General features: G+C 49.9%; 1 protein-coding gene across 3 annotated transcripts in view; it reads left to right on the top strand.

Annotated features, from left to right (window-relative positions):
• BCL2 (BCL2 apoptosis regulator) overlaps window positions 1–15,091 on the top strand; it is a 199,725-nt gene extending 184,634 nt beyond the window's left edge. For 2 of the 3 annotated variants that reach the window (XM_069569138.1, XM_069569139.1), the window contains one exon: window positions 9,667–15,091. In XM_069569138.1, the coding sequence (XP_069425239.1) occupies window positions 9,667–9,801 (135 nt within the window). In that variant the 3' untranslated portion in view covers window positions 9,802–15,091. The remainder of the gene's footprint in view (window positions 1–9,666) is intronic. The other variant, XM_069569135.1, reaches the window with a different exon arrangement.
• The last annotated feature ends 10,839 nt before the right edge of the window (window positions 15,092–25,930 follow it).

The raw sequence follows: 25,930 nt of genomic DNA, 5'->3' as shown, positions 1-25,930 counted from the left end.
CACAGACGGCAGCCCACCAGGCTCTCCCGTCCCTGGGATTCTCCAGGCAAGAACACTGGAGTGGGTTGCCATTTCCTTCTCCGGATGGTACCCTACTGCTATCTATTAGCTGATAGACATTTGGATCACTTCCACTTTGGGCTATTATAAATCACACTGATGTGAATGTGTGTTCACGTTTCTGTGTGAACATGTATTCTCAGTCACCTCGGGTGTGCATCTAGGAGCAGAATGCCGGGCTGTGGGGTAACCGCTCGCCTCTCTGAGCAAGCCCCACTCTTTTCCACAGAGGCTGCGCTCTCTTCTTTTCCCATGAGTGATGGGTGCAGTCTCTGCTTTCTCTCCTTCCTTGTCGGCGCTGGTGATTGTCCACTTTTGAGGCGAAAGCCATGCTGGTTGGGATGAAGTGATATCTCACTGTGGTTTCCATTTGCATTTCCCTAAATGACTGATGAATTTCTAGACCATTTGGAGATCTTCTTCTGTGAAATATCTAGTCAAATCTCTGCCCATTCTTTAATTGGGCTATCCGTCTTTTTATTGTTGAGTTGTAATAATTACACTATTTTTTGCTTGATGTGCTTTCATTCCAACAAAACTCCATCATAATGGGATGTTTCCCCCTAACAGTGAAAATAACATAAGCCCAGAGCAAGAAAGGACCAAGTGCCAGAAAACGCACGGCTCTCTCGCCAGAAGAAGGTAGTGGAATGAGGAAGGTCAGGAAGAAAAATGAAGTCACTTTGTTTTAAAGCCAAAACCCTGCAAGGCAGTTTCCTGTGGACTCTGGGCCTAAAGGGTCCTGGGGGAGCCACCCTTTGAAGGAGGACAGCAGCATTGGTCTCCTTCCTCAAACCCCAGAGTCCGAAGGGCAAATGCCTCTGTTGTTTGCTCGCTCAGTCGTGTCCGACTCTGCAACCCCATGGGCTGCGGCCCCCAAGCTCCTCTGTCTGTGGGATTTCCCAGGCAAGAACACTGGAATGGGTTGCCATTTCCTTCTCCAGGGGAACTTCCTGACCCAGGGATGGAACCTGCATCTCCTACATTGGCAGAAGATTCTTTTTAATGTTGAGGCACCTGGGAAGCCCCAAAATGCATCCACACACACTGCTTCTTTGCATGCATTTATAGAACTCTCCTGCTCACCAAAGCTGCTATGAACACATGAGAATATCAAGGAACCATTCTTATATGCAGGCCTGTGTCTTGTTTAAGACTCCTCAGCACCTTATTAAAAATGTCTGGTTCCCAAATGAATCAGCAAGTCAAAGATGAGATTTCAGGGTCTTCTACAGATACGGCTTTAGCCTCACACTGGTTTATCATCTGAACCTGATGAACCAAATGGTACGACTATTTAACATTTTTTTAAAGCACATTTTGCTATAGATGCATTGCTTGGCCCATTTCCACAGACACCTTTCGAATCTCTGGACTGTTCTCACTTCCTAAGCCCACAGGTGGCCAGGTCCCCACTCCCGCAGTGTTCACACAGCTGGCGCAGCCTGGAATTCCTCACTGCACTTCTCTCCAGACTGCAGCGACTGCCCAGCCCCAGAGCAGAGAGACTAGCAGAACCTCTGAGGTCCCACCGGGCCGGCAGCCTCTGGTTCCGGCCTCTAGCACGTGGACAGGGCCTGCTGCCTTTGAGCTGGCCCCGTGGCTGAGGGGTCCCCAGAGCAATAGACGCCTTTGCAAATGAGGTTCAAACTCTGCCCTGCTCTAGAAGGGAAGGAGCCCTTGGGGCTCTCATTTTCCTGCCCTCCCTCCGGCTCCTCCGGGCCCCTGCCTGATTTGCATCCTCAGCTCAGTCTGCATCACAAAATACACCCAATCTTCCCTGGACCCGAGGCGGGCGGGCCAGTCCTGTGTGGGCTTCCCTTCTCCTGCCATCGTTCTGGTTTCCGGTTACACCCGGATGACACTCGGATCAGGTTTCATTTTTATGTCCTCGGCCTGTGACGAAACGAGCCCCTCCCCCTGGGCCCAGAGTGCCTCCAAGGTGGAGCCCCCTTTACTGCCGGGCTGGGGGCCCCCGAGGACCTCGGTGAAGGGTCCCGCGGCCGCTCACGCTCACGGGCCCCCATCTGCAGGCCAGGCAGCTGTGTGTCCTTCGGTTATATGCTCCAGTCATCAAGGTTTTTTCTGTTTCCTTTTCCCCCAAGCCCGGAATCAATACTTCAGGAGTAAAGGGGCAGGGGGGGAGGAAGCACCCAGGGGACTGGACTTAGCCACCGCCCACCACGGCTCTCTGCTCCAGACGGAACCTTCCAGACTCATTCAGCACAAAGTGGCTGCAGAGGAAATCCTGCCGGGCCAATGATAAGGCGGGAAGTAGAGTCACTTCCTCACCAGCTGCTGCGCTCAGGTAGACACAGCCCTGGCTCCCTCGCGTGTGCTGCGCAGGCCGCCGCGCCCATCGGCCTGGCTGCCGCTCCCCCTTTGATTTCAGCCCTAGTGGGCGTCCGGACATCACTGGCTCCCGGCTTCAGGCAGAGCCCTGCTCTCTGCTGTGCAGGTGTCTCCCTCCCTGCCTGGCTTCCTCCTTTTTCCCAGCATTCCTGCTCGCCTGGGGCCTGGACATCAGCTGCCTCTGGGTACTGGGGAAACCGCAGGTCCTGTTTATTGGGAACAAGGCTCATCCCCCTTGCTTCTGCGGTGGTGCTAGTGGTGAAGCACCCACCTGCCAGAGCAGGAGACGTGGGTCCGATCCTCCGTCAGGAAGATCCCCTGGAGGAGGTAATGGCAACCCACTCCGGGATCCTTGCCTGGAGAAAACCCCGTGGACAGAGGAGCCTGCAGTCCATGGGGTCGAAAAAGAGTCAGACGCGACCGAGCAAGTGAGTGTGCACACACACACTCATACCTCTTAGCAGATTCCAAGCAAGGGGCCACCAGCCGTCTTGCTGTTCCCGTGAAGGTCTAGGGTGGCTTTGGTGCCTCTGATCACCTGCCCCGTCCTGTACAGGGGGCACCAGCGCTGCCTCTATCACTGTGCGCAGAATTACTGCTTTGTTACCTCCGCCTCTCGGCATTCTCAGTCTTCACAAGACGGGGATCTCCCTGACAGAGGGACAGATGGTTCAGCGGGCTTGGAAAATGCCCCACAGCTTGTACCTCCCTTGGAGACTCCAGGGCGTTCAGGTGGGATGCTATTCAAAACTGCTGAATGGCACTGTGCCACCACCAATGTGGCACGAACACCGACCAGTCAGATCCAGCGCTGACCATTCTGAATGAGCTGAACTTGAGTTCTTCACTGGAGACACTACAAGCTGCTACAGCAAAAAAAAAAAAAAGGCGTCCGACTTCGTTCCAGTGCAAAATTTATTTGTCCTTGGTATATGCTCCTTTTGAAAAACATCACCTGTTAAAATGTGTTTGGAAAGCCTGGTCTACGGTAAGGTGTACTTCAGTTCCACAAGCATATGCTGAGTGCCTGACATGTGGCAGAAACATGCTCCAGGGATCCAAGGATAAATAAAGCATGGTCCCTGCACCTCCAGGTGCTAATAGCTGAATGAGGGGGAGACAGACAGGTAAACAGATGACCTTCAGAGAATACAGTGAGCAGGGACTGGCTGAGGATTATTTAGCTCAGCCTCGGGACTTGGAGAAAGTTGCCTGCAGAATACGATTGCACCGAATACCTTCGGGAACTGGATGAACTTATCGAGTGACGAGAGCTGAGCAGGAAGCTGGGTGGGGAGAGCACGGGGAGCCTGCGTGTTAACGGTCTGGATCGAAGCACGGGAGTGACAGACGGGATTCTGAACGGATCCCTGTGGCTGCAGCAGGCAGAGAAGATTGAAGGGTAGGGCACTAGGCTAACGGCAGAGAAGTTAGGTGGGAAATCCTAGCACTGGTCCTGGGGAGAGAAGGTAATGAGGCTAGAGAAACAGCGAGGGGGTCAGATCAGTGGCTCATATCCTGCCCTGTGGAATTCGTCTTGCCCTTACCTCCTCAGAGCTCTCAAGCTACAGGCGATGTAGCATCTGGATCTCTTTCCCCAGTGGCTTTCTCTGACCCCTTTGCCTGTGCACATGACCAGCCAGAAGTGCTGGACTATGGACACCTCCATAGGAGCAACCCTCACCCAGCAAGTGGGAGGAGTCGGTGCATAAACAGCCCAGCTCCCCAGCCACAGGCTGGAATGAAGGAAGGTGTGTGCTCTGCACTGGCCCTCAGGTGGTCACGTGGGAGGCGATCCCCATGGAGATAAAATGATAAAGCCTCGGGTAACAGAAAATACCGGAGGCGTCTGATGGCAGCGTTTGGCTTCCTCTTAGCGCCATCTGATTTTCTCCCTGCTTCTGCTCGGTGCAGAGCAGAAACGGCGGCAGGCCTCCATCTAGCTGAGTTTCACACGCACGTGGAAGCACACGAGTCCATTCTCTAGGCCAGGATCTACTCAAGGGCAGGACGGCTTCCCCACCGAGGCTCTGCCATGATCACATAAGGCATCCACAGTCAGCTCCAAGACTGGAACGTGCCTGAGTTTCCCATCTGTTTATAGCCGACCAAGGTCACCGTTCCATTTCCCTGTGAGTGCTAAGAGCCAGCGGGAGCCTGGACTGGCAGAGGCTGCTGCGCTGTTTCACTCAGTGTTATGCTGGGGACATCTTCCCTTGCCAGTAAATACAGGGCACAAGTTTTAGTGACTGATCCATATTCCAGTGGGCTTCCCTGGCGGGTCAGTGGTAGAGAACCCACCTGCCAACACAGGAGGTGTGGGTTCGATCCCTGGATCAGGAGGATCCCCTGGAGAAGGGAATGGCAGCCCACTCCAGTGTTCTTGCCTGGGCAATCCCATGGACGGGGGGACCCGGCGGGCTACAGTCCACAGGGTCACAAAGAGTCAGACACGACTGAGCGACTAAACCATAACATACTCACTATCATATTTTCAGATATTTTTGTTTTAAAGTTTTATTGTTTTCAAGATAATTAGAAGTAGAATCGCTAACACATGAGCAATATTTTTAAAGCTTCTGTTGCGCATTTCCAAACATGAACGGCCTCTCCGCTTACCTGCTCCTGAGAGCCCCTGAGCTGTGTGAGGGTATCTGGGCTCCTGCCCCCACCCCCACACCATCCTTTTCAGTGGAACTCAGTGGTCTTCTTCAGTTCTTGCCATTCTGATTCATTGGTTTTTAAATCTCATTTTATTCGGAACCAGGTTTAAATAAAACTTTTTGAAGGACCTGAAGGGGAAAGGAAAATCTTGGAGAGTGGGCTGCCTTGAGGGAGGTGTGGAGAGTGGGCTGCCTTGAGGGAGGTGTGGCGGGGATCGGGGCGGGAGGGATGGGGCTGAGTGGTCCCAGGGCAGGGACAGGACACTCTGACCCCCTCCTCCCACCTTCGCTGACTTGAGCTGTCTGTTCCTACCTGGTCCGTCCACACCTCCCTGGCCGACTCCCAGCCCTGCAGCCAGGGCCTGGGCTTGGGGCATTAGCTGCCCTGCTCCTCTGAGGTCGGCGCTGCTGGAACTCAGACTCCAGCCATCTGTGGCCTCTGAATGGGAAGTCTGTGGGGAAGCTGTCTGCAAAAGGGCCTCCAGAGCTGGGGCGCTGCCTGCCTCCCCTCTGAAGTTGGGGGCTAACAGAAGGAGAAGGGGCCCTCCCCTGGAGACCTGCCGTGCCCATCCCTGAGGTCGGGCAGAGCCCTGGCCAGTCCCAACACAACCAGGTGCTGCGTGCACCCTGAACATACAGGCGGGGGCTTTGTCCAAATCATGTGACGACGGCCCGGGCTTTCTTCTTCCCTCTCTGTTGCTTCTAATACATAGAATGAGCATGTGTTTATTTAAAACAGCTTTCAGACTTAAACAAATAATGACAGACTGTTCAAACAGACTTCGGAAATCACCCTGATCAGGATGTTTGAGAAAGCAAGAAGACTCCCCCCTGAAAATAGCTTTTGGAGCTTCACTCCTGAAACCACAGGCTCTGCTCTGCACTTTAGAATCATAGACGGGCAGATTATGGGGTAGATTCCATCTCAGGGGCGGGGGGGGGGGGTCGCGCATTAAATGATGCCTCTCGGCCCTACAGCCTGACTTAATAATCTATGAGGAAGTAGAGCTGGGCGTGTGTTATCGCTTCCAATTTTCCGCCAGAACACATCATGTGTGTACGTCTGAATTCACGATTTCTTTAGAAATCATCAACTATCTTGAGAACCAAGAGCTGACACCTTAGAGGGAGCTGGTCGCTTGTTTCTGGAAATTAGCAGGCTCAGCAGACCGCCTGGAGGCTAGGGCAGTTTGAGGAGGATCACAGCAGGTTAGCAAGAGGACAGACCAGAGAGCCGGGTGATGTTTCCTCTAGTTCACGCTCGGGGCCACGTTTACAAATGGCCCGAATCACCTACGTTTATCTTCACAACAACCAGTTTTATGGGTGAGATAAATGAAGCTCAGCCTCGGGTAATTTGTTCAAGGTCACAGGCAATAAAATGTCAAAGCTAGGATTCCACACAGACCTCCTCCCTTGAGCTCAGGGCTCGTTCCCAGATCCCTCCGTGCCCGTGCTTTGGGTTAAGAGATGCTATGTTAGCTCATCCCACTTCAGAAATGATTTCTTTCTTTGAAATGCACATCAGAAATGGGCCGTGAAGCACAGTTATTTATACAAGCGGCTGAGGCTGGGCAGGGAGGTCTCCCGGCCCCAGGGCTGGGGTACTGGGAGAGGCGTCTCGTCCGCCCGGGGGGGTCGAGCACCAGGCAGAGCAGCCCGAGTCTCCCTGCTTCCCCTGTCTCCCGAGGGGGCACCTGGTCTGGAAGGGTCAGGTGGCTGAGGCCTTAGTCTCTTCCATATCCCGCCACAGACACCTCCATTGATAACTAAAGGGACTCAGGGCCCAGCCGCCGACCCTCACGACATGGAGCTGAAGCGCCTACCGCGCAGTGCGCTCTTCCGAGGAGTCCGGGTGCCTTTGGCTGGTGTATGGGGGTTCCAGCCTTCCCGCCGTTAGAGAAAACAGCACGGAGGGGAGGGCTGTTAGACGTCTGCTCCTGTGTCTGTGGGGTCCGGGGGTGCACTCTGCAAGAGGCAAGTTTCTCTATACCGGTCCTGACTCCTTCCTGCCCCATTTACCCCCCGACATGTAGCGAAGGTCGGTGTCCTGACGAACAGCCGTGGTTGTCAGCTCAGCTCTGGGCCTAGGGCGCTAAGCACATGTGCTATTTATGTCTATTGCCTTGCTTTGCTAAGACTCAAACTCAGAAAACTGTTTAACAATAGATTAAGGAAGAAGAAAACCCTTGCGCCCTCTCCTGGTAGAAGTTAATCCAGTACCTCTGAAGGTAGAGGTCACCCATGTGTAGGGGAGCAGTTCCTTGTGCCGGCTAGCTAACTCATCTGGCGCTAATTTGACCAAAGCTATGGACACACTAGATCGACCATCTGGGTCTTCTGAGGGCTGTGATTGTGGAGTTTCTTCTGGACCTTTCTTCACAAGGCTTCTCAGTCTCAGCACCACTGGCACTTGGGGGGGATGATTCTTGTGCTGGGGCCGTCCTGTCCCGCGCGGGGCAGTGGAGAGCACCTATGGTCTCTGCCATCGGATGCCAGCAGCACCCTCTCCCCCAGACCATGACCACCAAAGACGTGTCATGGGGGGGGGGTCAGGACCACCCCCAGTGAGACGCACCGCCCTAAACCCTTGTCTGCCTTTGTGGGGTTCTGTCTGTTTAGTTCTTGTTTTCATGTTTTTCTGGCTGCACAGCCTGTGGTATCTTAAGTTCCACAACCAGGGACTGAACCCATACTCTCGGCAGTCAAAGTGCAGAGTCTTAACCACTGGACTGCCAGGGAATTCCCTCTTGTCTGCTTTTTGTAAAAGGTGCCAAGGTCACTGGGGCAGTGAGAGAGTGAGGATAGCTCAGCACAAACCCTTCAGGACTGTGGGAACCAATTTTGATCAACTCTGGGAATTTGTCTCAAAACAAAAACAAAACCTAAATCCAAATGCATAGATAAGAATTTACAAATCGCTGGTCTATAACGCAGGGAGCCCAGCCTGGCACTCTTTGATGACCTAGAGGGGTGGGATGGGGGAGGAGAGAGGGGCTCCAGAGGGAGGGAATATTTGAGCAGTTGTATGTTGTTTAGCAGAAATCAGTACTGCGTTGTAAAGCAATTATCCTCCAATTAAAAATAATTTAAAAAGTAAAAAGAATTGGTTAAATAAAGTACAGCACAGATACAGATATATAAATATACGTGGTGGAAAATTATGTAGTCATGAAAAATAATTGTGCACATTTATACTTAATAACACAGGAAGTTCCCCTTAATGATGCCTTAAATGTTCACCTTCGAGATTACTGCCAAGATTTCCAGAGGTGGTTGTATGTAAAAGGAATAATTTCAAACAGGCAGAGTATCTGGGTAATGTATTAGGCCAAATACAGAATTCAAACCAATGTTTGATGTTAGAAAACCTTAATCATTAACTGAACAAACATTTCTCAAACACCTACATGTACTAAGACCATGCACAGCCCTGGGGAGACAAAAATAACACCTGATCCCTCTACTGAATACTTGCCCCAGACAGACAAAAGCGTGGTCAGCATCATCAGCCGCTCCTCACACAGTGACGCTGGACCTCTGTGTGCGCCGTCTCCCTTAGTGAAACTGTGTGCTAATTCCAGGTTTGGGGGGCTAACTGGAACTATGTCTTGTTTTCCCCTTCATACCTGATTAATCCACCAAGGGAAAAACACTCCACTCACTGCTTTACATATTCAGACGGGCATGCATCCACGCTCAGCTGCTTCAGGCCAGCCTGACTCTGTGTGACCCAAACGACTGCAGCCCGCCAGGCTCCTCTGTCCATGGGATTTTCCAGGCAAGAATGCTGGAGTGGGTTGCCATGCCCTCCCCTAGGGGATCTTCCTGACCTGAGGACTGACCTGTGTCTCCAGCACTGCAGACATATCCTCTACCACCTGGGTCAGCCGGGAAGCCCATATATTCAGACAGAGTTATCCAAATGCTCACTGGGTCCAAACACAGAGTCTGATCGTCCCCAGCAAATCTGAGAAATGAGCATTCAATGGTCTCGGCTCTTTTCTTACAGCACAAGAACAAAGTAAAGGGCCCTTTAAGATGGGTGTGAAGAATAAAGAAGATAATGCATGTCAGGGATTCGCTACAAGTGCCTGGCCTGGAGCAAGCATTCAGGAAAGGAGTAGTTGGGGTTTCTTTTTAAATTAGTTTTACGAATGTCCATGCTCGCTAAAACTGCAAAGCCTCCAGTATTTCTACTGCTTCTGCCCTTTCATTTCTGCCGTTGGCACTTACGGCTCTCTAATACACTCTACGATGCATCCAAGTTTTGTTCATTGTCTGTCCCATTTCACTGGATCAGAGACGTTCGAGCTTTTGGTCTGCTTCACTCATGGCTGAGTCTCTGCTGTGCCTGGTGTGTGTGTAAGGTCTCAATAAGTATGTCCTGAATGAAAGTGAAAAGAGTGGGTCTGAAATCATTATCCCCAAAGCACATTTGACCTTTGCCCTCACCCTTCTGAAGGTGCAAGGCACTTCAGATGCCTCTCCCCCGGTCGGCTGGCACTGCGCTGGCACTTTTTTTGTTATAGTAACAGGAAACATTTACTACTCTAACACTCTTTTTCTCCTGCGCTCTCCCCCTCTGCAGGACGCCTTTGTGGAGCTGTATGGCCCTAGCATGCGGCCCCTGTTTGATTTCTCCTGGCTGTCTCTGAAGGCGCTGCTCAGTCTGGCCTTGGTGGGCGCTTGCATCACCCTGGGTGCCTATCTGGGCCATAAGTGAAGTCCACAGGCCTGCCACCAACAAATATGCAAAAGGTTCGTGAAAGCAGTAGAAATAATCCGCATTGGCACTGCTGCACCGCTGAAGCGAAGCTGTAGACTCTTAAAAAGAAAAAAAAAACCAACCAACCAACCACCACCACCAACACCACAAACAGCTTTCAGGCTCAACGTTGAATCAGCTACTTACTGCCAAAGGAAAATGCAATTTATTTTTTACATTATTGAGAAAAATAAGATTTATTTATTTAACACAGTCCTGTTGAATCTCCTGTCTTTGGAAACCCCGCCACGAATTACTAAGCCCCACCTGGATGGCTCTACCTGGCTCTCTTGTGCCTGTAAACACAGATTTTTGTTCCATACTGTTGGCTGGAGTGACTCAACCAGCTGAAACGCAAAGTGACAAAGGGTCTGACTGTTCCAGAAGCCGGGTTTCTGGCTGTTGGAGGTTAGGCAGAAGGTGTTCATTTGCTTTTTGTGTGTGTGTGGGGGGGGGGGGGGGGCGGTGCCTGGAGGTTGTGTTCTCAGAGGGAAGGTGCTCCGAGGGGAGGCCTGCCTTCCTGGCCTGAAGAAGGGCACCGCGCATATGGTCCACACCAGGTTGGAAGAAGAAACAATCGCAACTCACACTAGCACGAACGTCCATGCTGGCTCAAACTGCAAGCCTCCAGCATCCCGACTGCTTCTGCGCTTTCATTTCTCCCGCTAGCACCTACTGCTCCCTAAGACACTCTACTACACGTAAGTTCTGTTTACTCTGTCCCACTGACTGGACCAAAAACGTTTGAGCTTTTGGTCTATTTGGACTTCGTATTTGCCAAGACCTCCACCCCAAAGGACCGTGACGGGGAAAATGCCCTTAAACCATAGGAAAGTATTTTTTTAAGCTACCGATTGTGCCGAGAAGCATCTTAGCAATTCACACAATATCATCCAGTACCTTAAGCCCTCATGTGCTTCTTCACATGTTTTGGACTCGCTCCCCCTCCGAATCCCGGCCTGGCTCTGTCTGCGTAGGATGCGGAATCCTGGGGACCGCGCGGACGCGGGCCTGTTCGGCGACGTCTCCGGCACCAGGCGCCCCGAGCGCCGGCTTCTCCGCCTCGGCTGGCCTGAGGCCTCGCCCTGGCGCCCAGCCTTGAAACGGGCCACGTGTCCGCGGGCGGCCGGGACAGAAGGCAGGAGCCTGGGCCCGGGGCAGGCCTGGGCCCGGGGCAGGCCCCGCGCCGCCTGGAGCGCAGCGGGGGCTGAGGCGCCATGGAGGACCCAGGCGGGGGCGAGGGCCGCGGGCCGCCCCGGAGACACGCGCGCCCCGGGCCCGTGCGCCGCGCCGCCGCTGGAGGAAACGGAGCGGGCGGCCGCCGCCCCGGGCGGAGGAAGCCGAGGCGGTGGGGGGGCGCGGGCGCCGGAGACGCGCGCGGGCCTCGTGCGCTGCGCCGCGCGGGGCCGCCAGCCTGCGTGCGCCGCTTCAAGTGAGATTTTGAAAGACTTTGGGGAGAGTCGTAAATCCTAAAGGAAGCGTATAATGGATTAACTGACCTGTGTCTGTGGATGTAAAGCATTATCTTGTCACTGTAGTTTGGTTTTATATGAAAAGCCTGACAGAGAGGGAAGGGGGTAGCGGCGGGCAGGGAAGCTCCGGGTGTGGACTGCGGGGGTTATCCGTGTATCCTGGGGCGTTAGGAAAGGAAAAGAGAAAAGTCAGGCCTGGGAAACGCTAGTGAAGGGAAGTGAATCCCTCAGTCGTGTCCGACTCTTCGCGACCCCTGGACTGTAGCCCACCAAGCTCCTCCGTCCATGGGATTCTCCAGGCAAGAATACTGGAGTGGGTGCCATTTCCTTCTCCAGGGGAATGCTAGAGGAGTAGCAAAAGAAGAAAAATCTCCAGCTCATGAACTGCAAAATATTTTTTTTCAAGTTTAGACTCAGCCTTGAGACATATGTGGAATAACTGTGGCATTATTGCATTATAACATTTATCTGTATACCATTTATCTGTATCAACTTTGGAATGCACTTGTGTTCAATGTTTAATGCTGTGGTTAATATTTCGAAAGCTGCTTTAAAAAAAAAAGATACATGCATCTCAGCATCTTTTTTAAAAAAATGTATTTAGTTATGCCCTCTACACTAACTGTTAGCAAAATGATCATTTTTCCCTTTAGATATTTTTGGCTCTTAATTCTTTAAAAGCATTTCTGAGGAGGTGAGACAAGCCCTAGTTCTCAGCTCCCTGAGAAATCCTGGAGCTTGCCGGCCACTCAACCACTTTGTGTCAACCAATCTACATCCACTTCCATGTCAGCAGAATGTTGATCGTGAGGGACAGTATCTGTTGTCCCTTCAACCCTTTTCCTTTAGGCTCACCTGTCGTGGCCAAATCAGAATTTAACTCACATCATTTAAGAGTGCATACATGTTTGATTAAACCCATGAGGTTCATTCACTTGGAAATCCAGATGGAAAATGACCAGGGGATTAAATTCTGGCTCTGATGGTTTGACCCTTAAAGATGGTTTCTGGGGCCTGTTTCCATGGAAACCTATTTAGAGCCCTCCAGCTCCCCTTCCAGGGTCCTTCTCCAGGCCATCCTCAAGCTCTCCTGAAATTCGGTGGCAGTTAGGCCCCACACGGAGAGAGCAGGAAACCCATGGTGTGAAGCCAGACCTCCCTGGCGGGCCTCAGGGAACAAGACGATCAGACCTTTGAATGATTCTAATCTTTAAGCAAAATGTTATCTTATGAAAGGTTTACACTGTCAAAAGTGATGAATATGGAATATCAAATGCTGTGCTGCTATCCTGCCAAGATGTTGTAACGGAGTCGGTTTGCAGTGCACGCCAAGTGGCGAGCTCCTCCAAGCTGCTTTAGAAGTGACCATGAAGAGCACGGACGTTTTTAATATAAAACTTGTTTGTCTTTGGTTATTGTTGTTGTTGTCATTGTTCAAATTGAGATTTGCAGAGTATTCTAAAAATGTGTATATAAAAGAGGTCATAGAGGCTAATTTCAGGCTGGTTTCCTTTTGCTGTGGGATTCCATTATCTGGTTTTCATGATAAGTGTTCCTGGCTACCTGACCCCAGAACTGTACAGTATTATGGCTGCACTCTCTCGAAGAGATCAGACCTTTGAATGATTCTAATTTTTAAGCAAAATATTATCGCTAAGAGTAGTTGAAATTGCATTTTTCTTGTTGTTAAAAGTGTTAGGAGCCATGAATGTATATAGAAGCCTGGGCTGGTCACTGTTTTCCCTCCTCCCTTTTTATGTTTTCTCAGTTATCTTGAGTTGGACAGCAGAGACTGAATTCCTACCTATTTGATGTGGAGGAGGGATTCACACCAGAACTGCCCTCAGCGTGGTACACAGGCCACCCAGGTCAGGGTTCAACAGAACATGTACACTCCCCAAATGGAGTTCAAGGGCTCTAAAAAAACCCACAGGAGCGAAGCACCCAAGAACCTCCTGGGTCCTCCCAAGCCCTTGCTGCGCAGAGAGCCCGAAAGAGGGATCAAGATGACAAGTCGCATCATCTGCAGCAAACAGCTCATCTCAGATTGTACAGTGGCTGAAAAGTCTTACGGGCTTGAGATTTGGATTAAAGTCACATTCTGAAAGAAGGAAGCACTTTGCTATGGTTCAAGCCAAAACCCAACATCCTCTGCCCCAGCCCACTTATCTCTGCCTACTCAGATATGACCTTCCATTTAGATGTGACTTCTGTTTCACTGGTACATGTTTATGCTTATCATTTAAAGACCTAGTCCTGGCCCAATGTGAGAAATTAGGAAGTGACTGTAAATCAAGAGAAGTTTTAATAAGTAGGGTTAAACTTAAGTATGTAGGGCAGTCCCGATACATGTCTGGCTTTTTCTCATCAAGGATCTATGGGATGAATTGCAAATTGTATTGGAATTAAACTTAAGCTAAAGCGACAAATTTATACATGTGAACTTAAATTCTAATTTCAATTATACTTTAAAGGTAGCGGCTGTTTTCATACTTCCTTATCACTTATAGTTAGTAATGTACACCTCTTCTATCAGAAAAAAACAGGAAGGGCTTGAAATATAAGCCAGTCTAAGGAAATCAGGGAATCAGTTGAAATTCTATTCTGATCTTATTCGGTGGTGTCTTTTGCAGCCCAGACAACTGTGGCTACACACTTCTTCAGAAATACAATTGTACCTTGTGAGGCTTATGAACATTCCAGTCAGATCTTTATTGTTACTCAATTTGAATCTTCCCAGGGATTTTTTTAATTATTATTATTATGAGACAAAGGACATTTGTTGCAGGGGTGGGAGGAAGAATTTTCAAATGAGCAAAACATTCTCAAGATTGGATCAGGGTGTGGAGTCTTTCAGAATAGCCAGGACTGTAGGATATGAAATAGAACCAAGTGAGAGTTTCACAAGGATCAGTGTGATCCCTCCGGGAAAGACTTTATGCAACAAACAAGAAACACTTTTAAGTTCTGCGGTATATTTAGCTTCTACAGACAACAGAACAGCCCAGAGTCCAGCTCTGTATGACAATGCAGATGAGCCAAGATTCGAGACATCTGCCGTCAATGGGATGAATTTCAAGCCTGCATATGTCTAATGGCTATTCAAACAATAAATCTGCAATTTTTAACCAATGGGATGGTTAATTTTCTGGTTGGTCGGGACATCTATTTCTAAATGCTTTATTGTGCACAATACAGGGGGTAGGCATGGGAAAGTGAGACTGAACTGGGTAAGTAAGAACAGTACAAGTCCCTTATCCTTACCCAGAGAATCATTCAGCTCCATGTCTGTGCTCATAAGACTAGCATTAGACAGCCATGGAATACGCATCTCCTGGGGCGGAAAGGAAGCCCATGGAGTATGAATGGTATTGCCCCAATTCATCATAACCACCCCAGGAAAATCACTGAAAGCAAATACATATCCTATTGATGACAAGGTTGTTTTGGGTCCCAAGGTAAGCTCAGCAGACAGAAACACTTGTGGAAGATGGAAAGGCTTAATCAAAAGATCCAGGCCTGTTACTAAATATGACTATAGTGTATTAGTAACTGTGTATTCCTAAACCTTTTAGGGAATCTGCAGTGGGCCTTCCAGCCAGCTCACTTCATTGTTTTTGCCTCTCGGGTAGAGTTTGAAGATGTGATAGCTGATCACATTTCTCTGGAGGAAGACTGTTTTTATTATACTATCTTCTTAAGTTTTTGACCAAGTTTTGCTTTTGTTTTGAATTACTGAGATTATTTTCATTTCAATAAAAAAAAATGTGTGAAAAGTGGTTTTGTATTGGAAGCTTTTGTTCTCAAGATGTTCACACTTCTCCCTTCCATGGGCTGTTTGTAAGATGGATATTTCTTAGGGGTGGCCGACATTCTGCAACACTGTATACACACCTGCTAAGTGAGCTTTAGATAAGATAAAGTAAGTCTCTAGCTGGCCAGTGTTGAATATCATCAGGTTTTCTTTGTGTTGTTGGGGAGAGCCACGCTGCCACTCAACTCTCCTTGTCCGTCCAGTTAATATTGTGAAGAAAAATAAAGTACCATGTAAGGTATTGTGCCCTGGAAGTGTTTGTAATGTAGTAATGTGATTTTGCTGCATCTTTCAAAGAACTTCTTAACAAGCCAGCAGAGCCACTGGGAGCCTAAAGCCCTGGGGGCTCAGTCTATGCATCTGTCCCTCTGGAGAAGCCGCCTTAGAAGGAGGCTTTATTTCTTGGTTACTCACCCTCCTGGCGTGGCCCAAGGTGGACCAGCCCTGAGTTCTACTTCTGGAGGAACCCATTGTGCCTACTGGCTGTGTTCCTTCACACCAAGTGAAGATCCCAGCCTCTGTGTTGCGTAAGATTGTATGGAAGGGGGAGAAAGAATCTAAAAGTTACGGTTTGAAGTGAGTGTTTTAAGATAACCAAAGCAGTCACTTGCTTTGGAACACAAAAACCTTAAATAGCTGGGCGCCTGCTGTCGTTCAGTCGCCAGAGTGCAGCACGCTAGGCTTCCGTGTCCTCCGCTATCTCCCTGACTTTGCTCAGACTCACGTCCATTGAGCCAGTGAGGCCATCCAACCATCTCATCCTCTGTCGTCCCCTTCTGCTCTCAATTTTTCCAAGCATCAGGGTCTTTTCCAGTGAGTCAGCTCTTTGGATCAGGTGGCCAAAGTACTGGCACTTCAGCTTCAGCATCAGTCCAGTGAGTATTCAGGATTGGTTTTCTTTAGGATGGACTGGTTGGATCTCGTAGACCAAGGGACTGTTGAGTCTTCTCCAGCACCACCGTTCGAAATAACTAATTCTTCGGTGCTCAGTCTTATTTATGGTCCAAGTCTCACATCAGGGCGCCTGTGTTTCCCTGTGGTACTGCTACCCTAGACAGGCCTCAGTCCTCCAAGTCTCTTCCCTCCAACTCAGCTGGTCGGGCCCTGGTGGCAGCATCCAGCTGTCGAGCCTCTGCTGGCTGCCCGCCCGGGTTCTCAGGACCTTGGAAGGTGGGTGTTGGCTTCTATTTTATAGGCAAAAACTGAGACTCCTAGACAATATACCCAAGTCCTCAAACCTCGTGAACTGCAGAGGCAGGGTTTGAGCCGCAGCCTGGCCCCTCCTGGGCCTTGCTTCCCCATCAGCGTCCTTCAATCGGCCGCACACGGGAGCCTCGGGGCACAGCCTGTGCGAGGGGTAGGCCGGCTTGGGGTGATGGGAGGAATCCATGTTCTTGGGCGTCCTGGGGTGTTCTCTGTCCTAGACAGCCCTGAGGTCAGGCCAGCTCTCCTCTCCCACCCTCCCTTCATGATCACCTGCAGCAGCTCATAAAACAGGCGCACACAGCCGTCCCTTCTGGAGTCTGGCTGTGAGGCTTTGCGCCCTGTGCCGGCGGCCTTGCCATGACCGCGGGGAGCATGGTCTCTTCCCAACTCCGTGTCGGTGAAGTCAAGCTGGTAGCTTGAAATTGGCCCCAGTGGAAGGATTTACACCATAGAAATGAGCACAAGTTACAAAGCAGAGCTTTCTGTCCCGCTTGCTTGCTTGCTTCTTCCTATTTTCCCCAAAGAGCCAGTTTACCTGCACACCCCTAGGCATTGTCCTGGGATATCAAAACCACTGGGTTACCAAAAGATACGATAGGAAATTCTTGGGCCGCATTAGACACTAATGCCTGGGGAGCTAACCCTTTTGCAAATCGCTTTTCCAATCCGTTGCTTTCAACATAGGTGAAAGAACGCCTAGTGGAGACAGATGGCAGGTGTAGTTAGGTTTGTGTAGTTTTTTTAATGTGATTTCAGAATATAACTCAGAAATCCGGAGCTGAGTAACATTCCTGTAACAAAACTTCCGCTGCCTCATTCTCAGTATTCAAACGGCGTTCCTCGAAGCTTACACCCATAAAAACAAAGAATGGGCTTGAAAAACGAAGAGGTTTACCAGCTCTTTCTATTAATAGGTAGGTTCTATTCACAGATACATGTCCTTCTTGGTGGGGAAGGGGAGGATGATAAACCAGCCCCATTCATTCCACTATCCTTAGAGTCAGGGACCTCCCCAGTGGGCCAGTGGCTAAGACTCCGAGCTCCCAATGCTGGGGGCCTGAGTTCAATCTCTAGTCCGGGAACTAGATTCCACTTGCCACGACTAAAAGATTCTACATTCTGCAGCTAAAGGTCTGATCGAAGGGCCTGAGTGCCACAGCTAAGACCTGCCACAGCCAAGTTAGTGTATATCACCCCAAAACTCCAAAGCCCACTTGTATTCGGTATTTCCAACAAAAGTAAGAATCTATATTTAATGATGGTTTACCAAAATGTATAATGTATTTGTATATTTTTCTCGGTTGGGTAATAATATCATATGGGCTTCCTTCATAACTCAGTTGGTAGAGAACCCGCCTGCAATGCAGGAGGCCTCGGTACGGTTCCTGGGTTGGGAAGATCCACTGAGGAAGGGATAGGATACGCACTCCGGAAGTCTCCGGTCTGGGAACAAAAACACAAAGCCTTACGGGCTTCCCTGGTGGCCCAGGCGGCAAAGAATGTGCCCTCAATATAGGAGACCAGGGTTTGATCCCTGGGTCAGGAAGATACTCTGGAGAAGGGAATAGTAACCCCCTCCAGTATTCTTGCCTGGAGAATCCCGTGGACAGAGGAGCCTGGCAGGCTACAGACCATGGGGTCGTAAAGAGCTGGACAAGACTGAGCAACTAACACGTGGTCACAAAAACTCATAGACTTGTTTTTTTGAAAGTTATGAGAGGTTAACCAGCTTTAAACTTTCCATTGTAAGAAATATCATATTAGGATAAAATGGAGGATTAGAGAGATGAATTTGAAAGAAGAAAAGGAACAATGTAAGATTTCCTGGTGTCAAAAAATAACGTGTTCCTGTTTTTCTCATGTAGTTGACGCTGAGTTTCAGATTATTATCGTATGTAGATTCCACTGTCTGCGATTAAAAATCGAGGCAACAAAGGTATTGTACAGTGTCATTTGTTAAAATAACTTATCAGATAAACACGTTATCAGTGTGTGTCAACATTCTATTTCAAACTGGCCTCGATTCAGGGATTCTTTCTGGGAAGAGACATTCGGAGACGAAGGGATGGTGCCACAACCAAAGGCCGGCCTGGGTCTGATGGGCGTGTTTTAAGAGAGCTGAGCAGGGACCCTGACCGCTCAGGTTTCCTTAACCCCATTCAAGTCCATCCGGAAATTACTCGAGCATTTTATCAAGAATCATAAGTACTTCACAGAAGGGGTTATAAATTACCTCACACAGAAAAGCTCTGCCATAAGTAGTTTGGGGACAATTTTCTTCCTCCTACTACTCACAATGAATCTGAAAGAAAACCCTTTGCAACTATTTATATTTAAAATTTAAAAGTTAAATGTCAGCTTGACCATGTTGAAGGGTGGTGGGTCCGAAACTGTTGGAAGGTCCCTGCCCTGTCTGCCCCTCTAAGCTCTCTCTGTGGAGTGGTTTGTTGTTGTTTTTTTTTTTTTTCTGCACTGCAGGGCTTATGGGATTTTCGTTTCCCAACCAGGGATGGAACCCAGGCCCCCTGACAGTGAGAGCAGAGTCCTAACCACTGAGCGAGCTGCCAGGGACTATCAGGAACAAAAAAGCTAGTAAATAAAAACAAAGCCCTAGGATTACAAAACCTCAAATACACAAGCATACTTCTGTTGTGGAGAAGTGGCTGCGGGGGCGGGGGGGCGCGGGGGCGGGGGGGGGCGGGTAGTCAATTGTAAATGTACTGTTTTCATTGCATATTTATGTCTTAAAATCCCTTAATTCTGTTTTTTTTTTTTTTGCATTAAAACAACCCCACAAATCTACTGCTGGTTGCCCTTTTCCCCCTGCTTGTCAGTTTTCCGCCTGTGTGTCCTTGGCTGTGTGCTCTTGTTCCGTGCTGATAAAGTGTCTGAGCCCACGTCTGCAAAGAAAGGCAGACTTCCCTGGTGGGCCAGCGGTGCAAATGCAGGGGTCACGGGTTCAACCCCCGGTCCAGGAAGCTCCCACGCGCCGCGGGGCAGCGAAGCGCCTGAGCCACAGCTCCCGACGCCTGCGCGGCGCAACAGAGGCGCGGAGGCAGTGAGGAGCCCGCACGCCGCGGCCAGAGCCCCGCACGGCAAGGCAGACCCAGCGCAGCCGCGCGGACAAACCGAGCCCTCCCAGCAGGAAGGGCTCTCGGGGTGGGGCCTTTCCTTCTGTCTTTCCTCACCTCCGAGAGCCCCCTGACTGGTCTCCTACAGTCCCCCACAGACTCAGAATAAGAGTCTCAGAGCGACCGTCAAAAACTCTGGGGAGCCTGAAATCTCCCCTGCTTAGGAGTTAACATGTCAGCCTGCCACCATCTCACGGATGCTGGTGAGAACGTGAAGTTCCTGGGTCAGCAACAAGGACAGCGGGCACTCGCAGCCACGGCGGTAGCCACGGTATCGGCCCTTCTGAGATGGCTCTCCAGCCCCCGCCGCCACCAAACGACAAGAAGAGGACAGGAGACACCTGCGCGCAGAGGGGCGTCACCTAGGAGAGGAGCTCTGCGTTTAGGAGCCGCTGCTGCTGCTGAGTCGCCTCAGTCGTGTCCGACTCTGTGCGACCCCAGAGACGGCAGCCCACCAGGCTCCCCCGTCCCTGGGACTCTCCAGGCAAGAACACTGGAGTGGGTTGCTATTCCCTTCTCCAATGCATGAAACTGAAAAGTGAAAGGGAAGTTGCTCAGTCGTGTCCGCCTCTTAGCGACCCCATGGACTGCAGCCCACCAGGCTCCTCCGCCCATGGGATTTTCCAGGCAAGAGTACTGGAGTGGGTGCCATTGCCTTCCCCAGTTTAGGAAGCGCTTATCTTTGACAGTGACCAGTCAGCACATCAGCCCTTCACCGTGGAAGAAGACACCAGGTCTGTCCTCTAAGGCTACAAAGCTTTGCTCTGGAAGACACTTAATCTCTGCCTTCCAACATCCTTGGACAGGTGGCCTGGAACAGAGAGCAGTCAGCGCCTCGCTCGCAGTGTCAACAGAAGTGTGACAGGCCCATGGCGAACTGCCTCCTAGAATGACCTGACAAGCCGGCCCCTGCCGAGGCCAGGCCTCGTGCGAAGTCCGCAAGGCGTGTCCTGTGGGCGCCACTGCTTGAGGCTCAGTGTTCTGACCACAGTTCTCAGCCCTACCCCGTCCCGATTCCCTGCGTCGGGCACACCCCGTGTTCCAGCGTCCCTCTAAAAGGACTGCAGAAAATATGACCATGGTTCCTTAGCTAAGAGCTGACTCGGTGCTGCTGATCCTCAAAGATAAGATACCCCCTCTTTTTGATAGTCCTCAGTCTGGAGGGACAGAGGGGTGGGAAAAGCAAGGGAATACTGTTCTGGATAAAGAGATTAATTGTCAACTCAGAAGGGGAACTTGGGTTTAGGGGGGTCTCAGTCTCAACACCTTTGGCCGGTCATTCCCGCTCAGCGCTCTTTGCACGGGTTGATGAGCAGATCCCACAGCTCAGCAAACGTTTGTTGAGCTCGACTCCTAGGACGGTGTGGGGCAGAGCCGGTCCTCATCTCAGGAACTCTCCACCTAGTGTCTAAGGCCGGGCCTTGTGGGGCTCCTGGGCGCGTGGTCTTACCGTGTCCCCCATTTCTTTGATTATGGGAAACCATCTTCATTCAGCGTCCCTGACTGACCCTGAGTTTCAATGGGCAGACAGGCAGTTGCTAATTAGGGAAGGGAGGAGATGCAAGACCAGGTAGAAACAGTCAAGAGCACCTTTGGGGCTAGGTCCTGTTTCCCCATCAACGGATACACACAACAATACCTTTGAGCTATTTCACAGACTCTGAAACCCCTCCAGGTGGGAGAAGTTAACCGTTAATGATGGTATGCTGCCCACAGGCATGAAGACCCCAGACCACTTAGACCCGAAGGCTGGTGATGCTGACTCCTACTCACCTCACCACCAACTCATCAGAAGAATACCCACGAGCTGATCACGCCATCTTTGAATAATTACTAGAAAACTTCTCATTATCTCCCCCAAGTTGGGTCAATTTTGAAGGCCTTAGGCCGCTGAGGCCCCCCTTGAATAAAGCTATTTTTTTCCACTTCACCCAAAACGCCGTCTCTGAGATTTGATCTGACACCAGTGTACAGAGAAGCTGAGCTTTTGACATCATGTCTTGCTTATTTGATCTTCTTTTAAAAATGTTTGTCAATAAACATTGAATAAGCTTCTTGTAACTTTCTGTTTACAGCAGTACACGCTGTCCTCAAAAATGGGTTGGTTTAGGACTTCCCTCAGAGAAGGCGATGGCACCCCACTCCAGCGCTCTTACCTGGAAAATCCCATGGACGGAGGAGCCCTGGTGGGCTGCAGTCCATGGGGTCGCTAAGAGTTGGACACTACTGAGCGACTTCACTTTGACTTTTCACTTTCATGCATTGGAGAAGGAAATGGCAACCCACTCCAGTGTTCTTGCCTGGAGAATCCCAGGGACGGGGGAGCCTGGTGGGCTGCCGTCTATGGGGTCGCACAGAGTCGGACACGACTGAAGTGACCTAGCAGCAGCAGGACTTCCCTGGTGGGCCAGTGGTTAAGAATCTGCCTGCCAGTGCAAGGGATATGGGTTTGGTTCATGGTCCAGGAAGATGCCACCTGCCCCAGAGCAACTGAGGCTGTGCACCACAGCTGTGGAATCTGTGCCCAGAGCCTGGTGCGGCAGCTACTGAGCCCACGTGCCCCGCCCAGAGCCCAAGCTCTGCGATCAGAGAGTGGCCCCTACTCGCCGCACCTAGAGAAAGCCTGAGCACGGCAGTGAAAGCCCAGTGAAGCCAAAAAATGAATTAATTAATTTTTAAAAATTTAAGGGTTCTTTAGGGACAATTTCTTACAGACAAAACTCATAAACGTCTCTTCCTAGCCAAGCTTTGGAACGTTCTGTCTGAAAAAAACTGGCTTAGATACTTTGTAGCTATGGATTTTTCTCTGCCTTTTCTGTTTTTTCCAAGCTTTTGAGCCCACTTCATCTCAGAGCCCAGCAAGTTAGATCGGGGAAGCTGCACAGCCTGGGGGGAGAGCTCAACAGCGAGGGGCCGGGCGGCCCCGAGCTCACTCTCAAGGGGAACCCTGTGTCCCGTGTCCATGTGGAACTCCTCAGCCAGGGAACCCAGGAAAGAAAAGGAGGAATCAGGTATTTATAGGAAAATTATTTCTCACAAGCAACCATTTGTTCTAAAAGCTTTTAGAAATATAATTATGTTTCTCCTTCTCCAGGTTTTTCTGTTTTTAATACGAAACACTTTCAAGTCCCCTGGTTGAGTTTCCAGGAAACAATCATCCGTTTTGCCTGGGGTGGAGTTTAGGAAGGAAGCTGGGTCTCAGAAGTGAACGCGCTTCCACTGAAATCGCCACATGGAACTGCTGCTGCTTCTCTGCTGTGCTTGCGTAATGAGGAGGCCCCCCCAGGGCAGGGGCACCAGTTTTCCCCCGGCCTTCCGATCCAGGAGTTCCCTTCTTCTCTGAGGCATAGCTGGACTCCTGCCCTCACTCAGCCTCACCTAAGTTGTGTCCAAGGGGAAACCTCTGGAGCAACGCCTTCCAATAGAAATAAAATGTGAACCATGTTTGTGCCTTTTCATATTCCAGGATTCATATTAGAAATTAAAGACAATACACGGAATTCATTTTAATAATGAATACATAATTTAAGCAACATTTTATTTAACCCAATATATCGTGTCAACACACAATCAATATGAAGATGCGTAAGGTTGTTTCCACCGTTTTTTCTCACTATGTATATTCATCGAGTAGAGTTGACGGTGTTTCAGCTGCACAGTGAGGCGGTTCAGCCACATATGCACATGTATTATTTTTCAGATTATCTTCCGTTACAGGTTGTTACAAGATATTGACTATAGTTTCCTGTGCTATACAGTAAATCTTCGTTGCTTGTTGCATATCTATTTTTTAAAATTAGAAATCTAGAAGTCTATTCACACTAAGTCAAACAAGTGGAATTAAAATGTCATAAGTTTTTTAGTCAGGCAAACATTCATACATTTTCTAAAATACATATATTATACAAACTGCCCATCAGGCTCCTCTGTCCATGGGGATTCTCCAGGCAAGAATCCTGGAGTGGGTTGCCGTGCCCTCCTCCAGGGGGTCTTCCCAACCCAGGGACAGAACCCAGGTCTCCTGCACTGCGGGTGGATTCTCATCTGAGCCGCCAGGGAAGCCCCACACAAAAGCTTTTCTACTGCTCTTGATAAAGGCTTGAGAAAGAACATTTTAAAAAAAGAGAAGAGATGGAGAAGCTGGAAAACGTAAACTAAATGAAATTCCACCTTTTCCTACATCAGGTCTGTGAAATCAGTGTGGAACTGACGGGGGGAAACATCTCAGTCCCAGAGAGCCAGGTTTCAGCGGCTCATGCCGTGCGGGGCTGGTGTCTCCCATGCTGCACAGCAGCACTCTAGACTCTGCAGAGCTTCGCTGCTCACACATGAACAACATGCCTGCGAAACGCCGTCCTCTGCCTGCCCTGGCCCTCCTGCACGCTAAGTCACTCCAGCTGTGTCTGACTCTGTGCGACCCGATGGACGGTAGATCAGCAGGCTCCTCTGTCCATGGCCCCCACTCCCCCAGCCCCTGTGCTAATTAAGTCGGGAAGGCTGGAAACCATCTTTCTCTCCTGAGGCCTCTGTTAGGGGAACCACTGACCGAAACTGACCAGGCACGATAATGACCACTTGCATGAGTTGTCTTACAACCGGAAGTCCTGGTAGGAACTCGGAACTGACAAACTACCACCAACCAGAAGAACTGGGAAAGGTCAGAAGAAGAGAGGACAGCCCAGTCCATACGTCCTGCCAAGCTCCCAGAGTCCTTCTCGCTGGAATCTGTCCTGGCTGAGTGACAGGTGTGCCAACAGGAAGGACCCTGAGTTGGAGTGATTGACCGGAGACATCCTGGAAACTGACCGCGTCGCCATAAAACCTGAGACTGCGAGCCACACGGCAGGGCAGCTCTCCCGGGTCCCCGGCCCAGCTGCCTTCCACCCGGTTCCCTTCCCGATCCAGCCTCTTCCTCGTCAGCGCACTTGCTTCCTCCGACAAGTCATTTCTCAGTGTTAGATAACAGCCCACTCTCTGGAGAGGGTCCCCCTTCCTGCAAAAGCTTCAGCCCCTCTGTTTCAGACTCACCCAAAAGAATTCTTACTTTTGAAACATTTGCTCTTAGGTCATATGGAAACTAGATTGCTGTTATGTTCAATCAAAATATTGTTAAACCCTCATGGTGAACTTTGGACACTTGTTATCAGAAGATCTGATTCAAATCCCGAAGGGGCGAAAAGTACGAGCTTGGGGAAAGCATTCCACCCCTTTAAATCAGGTTTCTCATCGGTTCCATGGGCTGTACCATTTGTCCCGGCATGTCCTATTAACCATCTGGGGCGGTGGTGTGAAGATCAAAATGGTGAATGTGAAGGGGTTTGGAAGTGCCATCCCAAATAGAAAATCATATTATTTATTATTTCAAAGCATTAAAGACTGTGCAGCCACAGAAAACCACAACCCACAATATTTACAAAGACAGCAGAAGGATTTATATGAGGAAACTGAATCAAAGAAATAAATTCCTATGATTACCCACAATATTCATCATTTTCTTAATTATTTCCAACCTTGACTTTTCATCTTTATTTACTGAGAGAGACAGAAAAAGAGGGAAAATGATAAATAATCCCCAGGATAATAACTGTGGACCTTGGAGCCAGGTATACATCCTGAGAATCCATGTGAGTAATGCCCGACTATCAACTGCATAACGATCCTGACAATGACTCTGCAGAGAACATTGCTCGTGGACCTTATTCTCAAAGACCCCCAATCTGAGACGTCTGTGGCGAGTTCATGCAATCTCTCCACCCCATAAGCACCTGGATAGTCTTGCCCTGATAGCTTTTAGATTAGTAACATTAGCTTCTAACATTTCCTGTGACACCACTTAAACGTTACCTTCTCATTGTTTTCTTTAAAATGAGATCCTGTGCAGGGGACAAGGGAGGTATGTTGTCTTCACTCCTAAATAGTTCTCTCCCAAGTGTTTCTTAAAAACAAAATTTCAATTTTGGACCTTTCCCATCTGCCTTCACTAATTACTTCCTTTGTGTCTGGCGCAGCGGTACCACAGCTAATTCAGGTTCGAACAGAATTCAGTCATTATGTCATCGCATTCATTCCCCGCTCGTGGAGAAGCCAGGCACACACGCTCCACAAGGAGAAACCAAAAGGGTCTTGGGCTTCACGAGGCCACAGCTGTCATTCTGATCTGGTCACATGTCACCAAATTCATCTGTGTCCAGAAGCATAGAGCACGTTCTCATTCTGAAATCCAAACCTGCCAGCTGTGTGTAAATGAAGACCAACCCAATGGGAGGGGCTTCCCTAGTCCAGTGGTTAAGAAGCTGCCTTCTAGGACGTCCCTGGTGGTCCAGTGGCTAGGACCCCCGAGCTCCCAACTCGGGGCATGCTTTCGGTTCCTGATCAGGGAACTAGATCACACGTGATCCAAATGAGAGTTTGCATGCCTCAACAAAAGATCCCGCATACCAAAAAAAAAGGCGGGGGGACTTTCC

Source organism: Ovis canadensis, chromosome 23 (genome assembly GCF_042477335.2).
Source record: "Ovis canadensis isolate MfBH-ARS-UI-01 breed Bighorn chromosome 23, ARS-UI_OviCan_v2, whole genome shotgun sequence".
Taxonomy (NCBI): domain Eukaryota; kingdom Metazoa; phylum Chordata; class Mammalia; order Artiodactyla; family Bovidae; genus Ovis; species Ovis canadensis.
The sequence above is the reverse complement of the archived record's forward strand: the minus strand, read 5'-3'. Positions and strand labels throughout refer to the sequence as shown.